This window comes from Nicotiana sylvestris, chromosome 8 (assembly GCF_000393655.2).
Source record: "Nicotiana sylvestris chromosome 8, ASM39365v2, whole genome shotgun sequence".
Lineage (NCBI taxonomy): Eukaryota > Viridiplantae > Streptophyta > Magnoliopsida > Solanales > Solanaceae > Nicotiana > Nicotiana sylvestris.
In genome coordinates, this window is record NC_091064.1 from 217,768,169 (window position 1) to 217,779,585 (window position 11,417).

The window sequence follows — 11,417 nt, forward strand, 5'->3', positions numbered from 1 at the left end:
AAGTCAAAAAATTCTATTTTATGGGAGACAAAGAAAAGAAAGTAAAGACAACGAAAAAGAAGTGATTATTGACCTAATCTACGACGTGTTTTATCTCTTTTAAAATAAAGCAAGAGCAACATTTGAACCATACGCAAATAAAGGGAAATAGAAGCATATGATTCATAAGCAGAAATAATATAGTCAACAAATAATCAAACTTAATTGTTTTTAGCGTGCAACTCACCAATAAAATTACTAGTCACAAGAAAAAGAAAACAATTTCTATTTGAGTAAGAGAATAATTTGGAAAAAAGAGAACAGAGGAAAAGTTGGTCAACCATGTGGGTGGCTCTTTTGCTTGGTTACTATTTTCAAATTAAGGGTGTTAAATAAATGGTTCGGGCCAAATTTAAGCGGATTAATATCATTGAAAAATATATGATCTTGTATGAATATTACTTTAGGAATTTCAACAATCTATTTAATTAATACATATCCTGATCCCGATCTCGTACATATTTCAATTCCAATGAATAGTAACACTATATTCTCAATCCAATAATTCTTAATGAGTTAGTGTACGCAATTTATGAGGGTCATTCTAGTTGTATTAGAAATCCAGTATTAATAATAATACAATAAGATAAATAACTTCAGATATCCTTATAGAAGTTTAATGGGGTAAAGATATCGTGTAATTAAAAATTATTTTTTCATTATTTTTTTTGTTTGTTTTTTAATCTAAATCTGCAATTAAGTTGCTAAGAAAATCAGCTATTGTACAATAAAATAAAATTATAACCTACATTTAAAAGTTAAAACCATTGTTAGTTTAACATTGGTTCTTTCATATATATTTTTCGACAAAACTTCAATGAATTGATTTAGACTGATAACGTATGTTGTCCAAGTTGATCCAATATTAATTACGATTAAATCTGTTCTAGCCCTTAATCAAGATAGCATTCACCTAATCCAACAGGTTAAACATTTATGGTCAATATTAGTTCCCTCAATATTAACACCACCTCAATATTATGCATTCACATAGTTTGAAACTTTCTCAGTTCTCTTTGAAAGTCAAAATTAAGGAATTTTGCCTCTGGCAACCATGAGCTGAAACTTCAATAGTCCACTGGATTAATATCTGAGTCACAAATAATACTGGAGACTTTCTTTTTTCTGATTTTATTATTACCAATATTCTTTTATTTCTTTGGTCAATCATGCACATGTAAATATCTAATTTCAAAAATTGGGTCTCTAATTCCAGATCATTCTGTGATCAAAAAACTGAGGAAATCAACTAATTTGGGTCAAGTGCAGAACCATTCAAGATCTTGAGTGTGAATTAATTTTGAATTCTCTATTTATCGATCTATGATTCTATGTTCTTGTTTCTTGGGCTGATGTGAATAGGTAAAAGAAGAGAACTAGACCATAGTATGCCACAAAAGAATATAGAAACTAGGATTGAATGGTAGCCTTTCAACTTTGTTGAACAATTTTAAGGCAGTTTTGTCCTTCAAAATAAAGACCAGGGCAGAAACTTATTTGACTGTGAAAATGCTAGAAGTTGTACTAATGTGGAAAGTGGAATTTAGCTCACTTAATCTAGAGGATAAAGTTCAAGGCCAATAAGTTAATGAAATATCACAGTATATCTTGGTCATCATAAATATTTGTCTTGCAGTATGTATTCTTCAGTTTTCTTGGACCAGCTGCTATAATTCAAATATAAATAAAAATGGATGGAAAAAAAATACAGAAAGGGGCGAAAACTTTGACCAACAGTACGGTTTTCTAGGACAATTGAGGGCACGTTTTGGTACAAGGAATAAGTGACAATTAATTCCGGGACTGAATTTGAGATGAATCTATCCCACGTTTGGTTGGGATAAAATCGGGGTATAACTAATCTCGGGATTAGTTATCCCGGGATTATAATATTTTTTTATCTCTATGAAAGGATGGAATAACTAATCCCGATATAATTAATCATGGGATAACTTGTTTCCCAATCAAACGACCTCTAAGGACTTAAGGTGATGAAAGAAGGGTTACTGAAATGGCAGGGAATTCAAATTTCTAGCATATCATTTATTGATTATGAAGTAAAAGGGCAACCCGGTGCACTAAGTTCCCGCTTTGTGTGAGGTCCGGAGAAGGGCCAGACCAAAAGGGTCTATTGTATGCAGCCTTACCCTGCATTTCTGCAAGAGGCTGTTTCCACGGCTTAAACCCGTGACCTTCTGGTCACATGATAACAACTTTACCGGTTACGCCAAGGTTCCCTTCTTTTTTACTAGTACTAATAGAAAATATCCATGACTCTTGTACCAATATGATGTGCTTCCAGAATGGCTGCCAATGCTAGAGTATACAAGTTTTACACACCAAACTTCGACCACCTTTATTCACTATTTCTTCATAAGAAGAACAACAGTATGAGCAGCAATACTCCTGTTCTCTCCGAGACTGTCAACTTTCTCATGAGTTTTTGCTTTCAAGTTTACAACAGATGGATCAGCACCAAGCAGCTTACACAAGTTGGCTCTAATCGCCTCCTTGTGCGGGCTCACTTTTGGTCTTTGTAGAATCAAAGTGGCGTCGAGGTTTCCCAATTCATAACCTGCTTCATGCATTAGACGCACCTGAAAATTGATCAAAAAGCAGGGATAAATTAGATCATCTATTAATTCAAGTGCACATTAGTACTACCAATTACTGGTGATGAAAAATGAAAATCGTGTATGAAAGGAAAATAGGCTTAAAACCGACCACTATACAATCGTGCATACTCGAGTAAGGAGGAGAAATTTCATCTTAATCTCTGTTAATGTATCATGTTCCTTACACCGAACAAATTTCCACATCGAGATCAAAGTTCTCTATCCTTTCCAAGTTAAAAATCTACCTATTTAATTGTTGGCTTGAACTAAATCTTGAATTATCAAGATATAAAATAATTCTCACTTTTGTTCTACTTTAGTAGTTTAGGTGTAATTGTCCCCGAGTCGGTACAATTTTCTACTCAGAGGTCCAAGAGAAAATAGGCAATAAGCCAGAAGCAAGTTGGTAGTTGTCTGATGCATATTATCAAGGAAAAACTACTTTGATCAGTTCAGCAATCCCAACTAACATCTATCACTGTCATGTACTACCAAATGAGCTAAAGATTCCCCTAACATTGGAAGTATTAGTATTACTATCTTACTAATTAGGTGAAGAAAATCCACTTCACCTCTCAAAGTATGTGGATGACAGACCAGATCACTATAAAACTAGCATTTCTCTGGGGCCTGCAAAAAATCTGTGATTTGAATGGGGAGAAACTTCATTTGGACATATGCCTTTTCTGGAACCTAGGAAGAATAAGAAACTAATTGTACTATTGTAGAATCTTCTGTAACATCACATTACTATCTCAATTCATTTACTACTTACAATTTCCTCATTTTTCACTCAATAGGAACCAGAAAACTTGTCAACAAATGGCATATCGAAGTAAATCAATAGCGGTAACAACTCTCCAGGCTGTGACAGTGCCTAAAATAAAACTCCGCTTCTCATTACGCTAGTATCCACGATTCTATTCTGTTATGTCATGCTTTCGAGCAAATAAGACAGTGGTTGGTTAGGAGGCAGGTACGACAAACACAGTGAGAGGGCCAACCATGAACCCCCACCTAGGGAGATACTGTATAATATTTCCTGAGTTGTTGGCTTTTTCAGAACTTGTGAATGAGTTGTTTCACCATACATCATTATCTATAGGTGTGATCTGTATGCAGGTAAGTTGTATATGATGTGACCCAGAAAGCAAACTTCATGCTTCAGCTTTTCCCTATTGAAGTAAATATGGTTGATTAAAACCAATATTTCACAATCTATCAGGAAAGAGCACAGAAACCACCCTCCATCTCTACACTCTCCAACCAAATAAACACGTTTAGTAAGTTCAAAATCCTGATAAACAGAAAAGGGGAAAGTTCAAGTAGACTTCTGATTTATTCTCGAGATTTTGATAAGAGAAGCTCTGTTTTCAGCAAGCGCTGGCGAGATACAAACTTAGATGAAGCAGACTATTTAGCACCATGGTGTTACGGCAACTCGGCAAGTGGGACTGGAAACTATCAACGGGAAGTGGGATGTTTTACATAGGAATTGAAAATAATGAAGAACAGTTTGTCGGGTTTATATTGGCGCTTGAGGGAAATCGAAGTGATTCCACCACATTGATTATTTAACAGTATGTGTGGAGATTTGTGAGGACTGATTCTCGGGCTCTTGACACAGAGCAGCAAAGCCGTGCTCAGAGTAGTTCTTTTTTCTTTAATAGGAGTTTCCATGGTGCATCCTGTTTCCGTCTGATATTGTGTTAAATCAACAAAATCAGTGAGTGAACTACCAAAAATTACTAGAATGGATAAACACTTTGGAGAGTAAGAGTTTCAGGGGGAGGTAGAAGAGACAATATATCCATCAATTATTCAACACAGCCAACTACACAGGAAAAGAAATGAATTACAGAAATCAACGGACAAAATAAGGATCTTCAGCTAATTCTTTTCCCAGTTCTCAAAGAGTCGGAAGCTAAGAGAAATCAACTCAACCAACAAGTAGGTTGTGCTGCTTTGGAATTCCATTCTTGAGTGGACATTCAGATTAAAAGATTAGAGCAGGTCTAGGTAGATAGCAGTACGGACAGTGAAGATCTAAATATAAAGATGCAGATATTTAAGCTCAGTCTTCTGAGAGATAGGTATGATAGATGAAAATGTAACACATAAAATAAGATAGGATGGATAAAATAGAGAAGTACCATGAGAATGCCACACACCATGAAGACACATAACAAAGTGAAAGGCAAGTTCCATAGAACATTTGTGAGACCAGCCAATTCAAAAAAAAAAAAAAATCCAATTCAAAAGAACATTTGTGAGACCAGTAAAGTTTATATAAGAGAAAATACTGACCTTTTATACCAAACAACTTCCACAAGATGAATATTGTAGAAATTCAAATTTTAAAATGGACGCATACTCATAAAAAATAGGATACGATTATAAAGGACGACACTCAACAGAGTGTCCAAGTAGCATAGTGAGGATGAAATGAAAGAAGGTAATTTGAGATGATTTAGTAATGTCTTGTGTAGACCTTCATATGCACTGGCCGTAGGTGCGACGAAATGAGGATTGAAAGTGATAAAATGGAGTGAGGTAGATTTAAAATCATATAGGTATAAATGGTCTAAAAGACCTACAATTTCATGGAAGTAATGCAAATTAAGCTAAGATCATAAAGCAATGGAAACAAAGGAACGGTACAAACAATATCAACTATTGAGCTTAGTTCATTAGAATCTTATAGAATATGACATAGCATCATCACCCGATTTCTCGGATTCTAGTCTGCTTTCATAGAGGTGTGAGACAAAGCCTTTGAAAGGACTGTCCAGCTTCTTCTCAAACAAATAGACCCTAAGAGGTCTATTAGCAAATCCTTTTTGACAATCTTGAGTTCTTTCCAATCTATTCTGATGTTAGCAGAAGTTGAGATCTGCTCCATTAAAGATAGATCTGCTAATTGCATTTGGAACCATTCAGATGTTACTAAATCTTTAACAGGACCCTTGTGTCTAATAATATGTCTATCATCTTCTATGTCTAGCATATAACTCTTAGGGGCTAAGAAGATACCCCTCTTAACAAGGTGCTCCAGTTTAAACTTGCCCATTTTATCGTGCTTAGATGTTATTGTTATACTTACATTAGGTTTGGTGTCTGTCAGGAGTCTTTCTATTAGGATTAGACTTGTACGTTCGTGCAGAGATAAGGGTGAGGTTTAAAGAACTCTAATTCTAGAGTACCCTTAATCCGCCTTGAAAGGCAAATTAAATTTGGAGCAGAACGAACTGGACCTGAATAGAGGCAAATGGATAAAGAGTAGCCGACCCTAACCAATATGGGATTAAGGCGTACTGACTGATTGATTGGTTGAAAAGACAAAAATAGACCAGCACATAAAGTTTAGGAAAAAGAACATAATAGTTGGAAAGCAAGGAAGAAGCAGATTAACTTTTGTGTGATAGATACATGACGAGGCATGAGCTTGCTGAAATGTAGATGCACATCGAACAGGAAACAAAAATTATAGTAAAATTTACAAAAATAGGTGCACCTTCGGCTAATTGACAGCAGCCCGGCTTAGGTAAAAGTTACACACACTTCAGAATAGAAATAATTGCTACACCATTTAAAGTAGCAAGACATTACAGCAAATGATAGTAGCCAATCTTAACAAGTAAAAATTTTACACATAAATTATCAGTAGATCTTTTTTTTTTTCCAATATCAGCTTATTAAGAGAACAAATTAATGATTCGCAATATGACACTGTGTATTTCACCCAAATAAAAAGGATGGAGAAAAGAATAGAAAAGGAACTGGCGATAAAGAGGGACAGGCATAGAAGGAAATAAGAGGATATATGACACTTAGTTCTGTTAATGTTGACCAAAGGTGAATTCATTGGAGAGTGAACTGGTGAATTCATGAAATCATCCATTCGTCGAAATGATAAGCTTATCTGAAGTTTGCTCCTACTGCATTGTTTCTTAACAGCAGCTTTATTATTCAGTCCCTTTGTTTGAAGCACAAAGTTCCTTATCCTTCTTAAAGCAGTTCTCATTGTTTCATCGTCCATATTCGCAAAACAAACTCTAAACCAACCTGGTTCTGAGCAATGAAAAGAACACCCTGGTGAAGATTAAGCTTCACTTCACTGATAATAATTCTCCACAATTCTAATTCAGCTTCAAATGTTGACTCTTTTAGTAGCCTTCTTAAATCCATCCAAAAAAATAAACCAGCATTACTCTTCAATGTACTAATTCCAACTTGTGCTAGTCCTTTAGTGAACATCCCTTGCCTTTTCCCTAGTCTTTCGGAGCTCTCAGCAATGAATTTTTTGATGAAAATTTCATCAGACTACATTGATGCAATCAAATGTTGTGTCTGTGTTGAAAATTTCAAGTCCTGACCAAAGGTGAATACATTGGAGAGTGAACTGGTGAATTCATGAAATCATCCATTCGTCGAAACGATAAGCTGATCTAGACATAAAGGGGAAATACCAAAGGACAAAATGTTTCTCTGTCTCTAGACATAACTATTATAGAGAATTGTCAAATCATCAACCTTTACTTGAAGAAACTAGTCACAACTCACAAGAAGTCAAGCCATGGGACAGTCCTAATCAGAGAGCTTAAAGAGCTTAAAGCATGTTGGATAAGGCTTGCAGGTCGTACCACTTTAGGCAAGCATCTGAAACATTTTTCCTGAAGTGGAGTTTCTCCAGCCTTTTATACTATCATAGGAGGTTCAGGATGTATACCGATACATCCAGGCATTCTGGAGATGAGTCTTAACCTAGACCTTCAAGTTACCCAATGCCCAGACTGGCCTTTTCTCAGCTAAGACATGCTTCAACTGTTGCTTTTCACTCATTTGGTGTCTCCTATAAACTAAAGAACGAAAAGCACATGGCGGAGAACAAGCTAGTTGATTGCTCCTTCTACTTGGCCTTTCATTGTGGTACGAGCACAGGGCATTTTTGAGCACGTTGCAATCAGTCAACACTGACATAATAAGGATGGAGGCTAACCATTGACTCCATTCTGGCCTTGTGGAGCGAGCCCATGTAGACAAATCTTGCTGCTATAGGAATGGGTGGGTGCATCAGCAATTAAAATGAGGATAATGAGCGCTCTGTCCCCTAAGCAGGTGCAAGTGTCTATATCACATCTAATTATTTCTTATTTAACCTTGAAAAAGGAAAAAACAAGAAAGTCACTTAACTTACTATGCATTTTTTAATTTACAAGAATACATCTTTCCTGAGTTGCCGAAATGTTCATCAAGATAATGTGAACCGAATGAGAAAAATGCATGAGTTTGGCCTTTCTGAAGTGTGGTCAAAATGGCTTTCAGCTCTTGGTGAAGCCTCTTATTGATGAAACTAATCTTCTCACTGCCTTCTAGAAAACCAACAAGAGTTGAATTGATGAACCAAACTTCAACTAGATGAACAAGATATCATTGATTTAAGAACATAAATCAAAGGAATGCACATAGCTCTCCCTGAAGAACAATATATAGAGTAAAGAATAAAAGGCAGAGCCAGTGCAGCTTTGTTCTTCACTCTGTAGCATGAGTGTGAGGGAGTCGGTCGATAAATACAATCACAATTAGGATGAGGCACTTTTTCAGTCCCAGATGAACAAGGTCGCTTACAGGCTGACAGCAAGAAGAAGGTGCTCTACCAGATTAACTCTCGGTCAACCTGCAACCACGGGTTTCCCAACCAACCGCCAATTGCAGGTACATCATAAACCATAAGAGATCCCATCGATTCTTTCATGAGAACCGCCCGCAACATTTTCTTTATAGAAGCAAAAATATATTTATCATATCTTATTGGAGGATGGTGCTTCTATTGAATATCAATTGACTACAACCTAAGCTCATCTTTTACAATCTTAATCCATATTTACATGAATGATTGTTAGCTAAGCCTAAACATATACAACTTTCTTTCAAGAAAACCATGATCCAAATATAAAAAAGTTGGTGGACAATTCGTGCATATATGGATTGCGAGCATACAGGACAAGCAGAAGAAAATTGTTACTCGTTTATATACTCTCCAGCAGCTAAGTTTTTTGCATATAATCATAAACAGGGGAAACTTTATCCACCTTACAGACATGTCATTAGATTTGCCAATAGCCGATCATAATAGAGAATAGAACAAGGAGTGTCATGAGGAAGATTACGGATCTCATGACTAAGAATACCAATTTGATAGTGTATTTTCCATTCTGATCGATACTCCTAACCCTGATTCCTCTCTATCCATATTTTTTCTCCGGCAGGTCTATTATTTTTTTCTTGCTTATAAAACTGTTTAATTTAGCTCACATTTATTTCACCTAGATGCAAAGATTAGAAAATGACTTTTTTCAAGTCCCAAAACTAGAAAAGAAATGAAAATGAGTGTCAATACCGCGTCACTGTCAGTCCAACCTAGAACTGTTGTCAAAGGTAATAACTGGTGAAAGTTAGGTAAAGCCGGTTCAAGCATAGACGTTCACAGTGCAGACTTACCAAACCAAGTGCCAATTTATGACACTTGAGGCATGAAAGTAATTAGTGAGGGAACTGCTATGATGCAGGGATCAATATGAACTCCAGCAAACTAATTATACTAATACATTCATCTCAGTGGTTATAGAGATGGTGCTTCATTTATCTAAAAACCAGCTTCTGAACTGAACAGTAAGGACAAGTAACCATGGTTTCACATTGAAGAGGCTGAAAGTTAATGTTGAACTCAATCAAAAAAAAAGAAAAGGAAGAGTATCAACTTACAGCTTCTTCCATGAATACCGAAGAAGGCGCACCCTTCCATTTAGGGTCAGTGTCCGGGAAAATCTGCCCGATATCAGGAAGCCCCAAAGCTCCCAAAATTGCATCAACAACACAATGAAGCAAAACATCACCTAAGAAAAAGAATTCAAAAACAAAATTAGTCTCTCGAACCACAAAAACGAGTCTTCATCACTTCCATATGAATATGTTGTGAACTAAGTACTCCTTCTATCCCAAAAAGAATGAAGGAGTTCGAGGGTCAGCACATCTAACTTTTAAAGTTAACTTCAACTTTTCTTAATCTTCTCCAAACAAAATCCACATTTTTAACAACTAAAGGGCAGCCTTTTGCACAAAGCATCCCGCGTTTATGCAAGGTCTGGGAAAGGGCCGCACCCAACGGGGCCTACCCTAATACAAGCATTAGTGGCTGCTTCCACGGGTTAAACCCGTGACCTATAGGTCACGCGGAGACAACGTTATTGTTGCTTCAAGCCTCCCCTTAAAATTTTATACAACTACATGCTATAAATAATATTTTGTTCAATTATAATATTTTAAAATTTGCAGTAAAGAGAAACCCTCTTTGACACAAACATTAAGAGAGCCAAACAGATAGGGACATCAATGATTTTCTAATCTTCTCGAAACAAAATTCATTCAAAAATTAAGTAAAAAGCATATAAATCAGACTTTTCATAACTAAAAATATTTATTTTTTAACAACGCTGTCAAATAATATCACGATTCCTTAATCTTCACGAAATAAAATTCTCATTTTTGGTAACTGCACATTGAGTAGTACTGCAAATCACAACTTTTATAATTAAAAATATTTTTTGTTTTTTGTTTTTTTAGTACAAATAGTACCAAACTTAAAAACTCAGTATTACTACCATTTCCTGTAGTTCATTTTTGTTTTTAAATGTTTTGAAAATTAGTGAGAGAAAAGAAGTTAACTCCAATTAGTAATTGCGCCAAAGAAATTGGAATAAAAGGAGCATGAGTTTAAGTGAAAAGTACCATCAGAGTGAGCTTCACAGCCTCTATCATGAGGAATATTAATCCCACCAATAATCAAAGGATACCCTGGTTCCAATCGATGAAGGTCAAATCCATGGCCAACTCTAAAAGGAAGTGACTTTGCTGGAGTAGTAGCAGAGTTAGATGTTTGTGGTTCAGCTTCAATTGCATTTGTTGCAGCTGCAGAAGAAGAAACCACCAAATTCCTCGAGGGTTTGTGGGTAAACGAACGGATTATAGGATTTGAAGAGGGAAAAGAAAAGGGTATTTGTTTAGATATGGATTTAGTTGGAATTGGAGTTGAAATGAATAGTGAAGACGCCATAGCCATAGGATTAACTAATTTGGAGCTCAGTTTGGTAGTTCTTTTGGTGTAGCAGTATAAGTCAAGGCTCAAGATCAAGAAGAAGAAGAAGAAGCACCTTTAAATTGTGTAAAATTGAAGGGAGTCGGTGCCTCAAGTTTTATTTATGGGAAAACTACCCTATATACCTACCTAATCAAAAGTAATTACTCATTTTAAAGGTAATTAATTACATCAATACCTACTCTATTACAACTAATTACCCGCCCAACCCAATTCTCGCATGCGATGGACATATCTAATTTAAGCAGCAAAAGTGTGAATCCTTAAAAGAAGCCAAAGAATAGTTAGCTTTTCTCAATAGTGGGGCAGTGTTGTTAGTATTGTACTTTTTTCTCATATCATCACCCCTTTTTTTTATTTGTGCTCCATAGTTTATTTTATCTTCTAAAAGTAAAACAAAAATAATATGTACTATCTAACTAAAATTTGAATTTTCATTTATGTTGAAGTATTTGCTGTTGGAATTTATTGGGTATTGTTCTTTGATTATGATGTTAATGCTAATTTTCAAAGATTTTATTGTGAGAAAATTAAATCATCTTGAAACTTGAAACTCTTAACTTGTTTTGTTTGAGTTTTTAATTGTTTTGATCCGATCCTGTATGGAT

General features: G+C 35.6%; 1 protein-coding gene across 2 annotated transcripts; it reads right to left on the minus strand.

The window, feature by feature from the left end:
- Positions 1-2,261: 2,261 nt before the first annotated feature.
- On the minus strand, positions 2,262-10,901 carry LOC104210807 (2-C-methyl-D-erythritol 2,4-cyclodiphosphate synthase, chloroplastic). Of its 2 annotated transcripts, NM_001302588.1 has the most exons (4): positions 10,443-10,773; positions 9,420-9,550; positions 6,720-6,977; positions 2,403-2,636 (listed from the first exon to the last, which is right to left on the minus strand). In NM_001302588.1, the coding sequence occupies exons 1-4, from the start codon at positions 10,771-10,773 to the stop codon at positions 2,403-2,405; spliced, it is 954 nt and encodes a 317-aa protein (NP_001289517.1). The 2 variants fall into 2 exon arrangements, with proteins under 2 accessions (XP_009758081.1, NP_001289517.1); XM_009759779.2 differs by lacking the exon at positions 6,720-6,977 and having other exon boundaries at positions 2,262-2,636; positions 10,443-10,901.
- Positions 10,902-11,417: the final 516 nt, after the last annotated feature.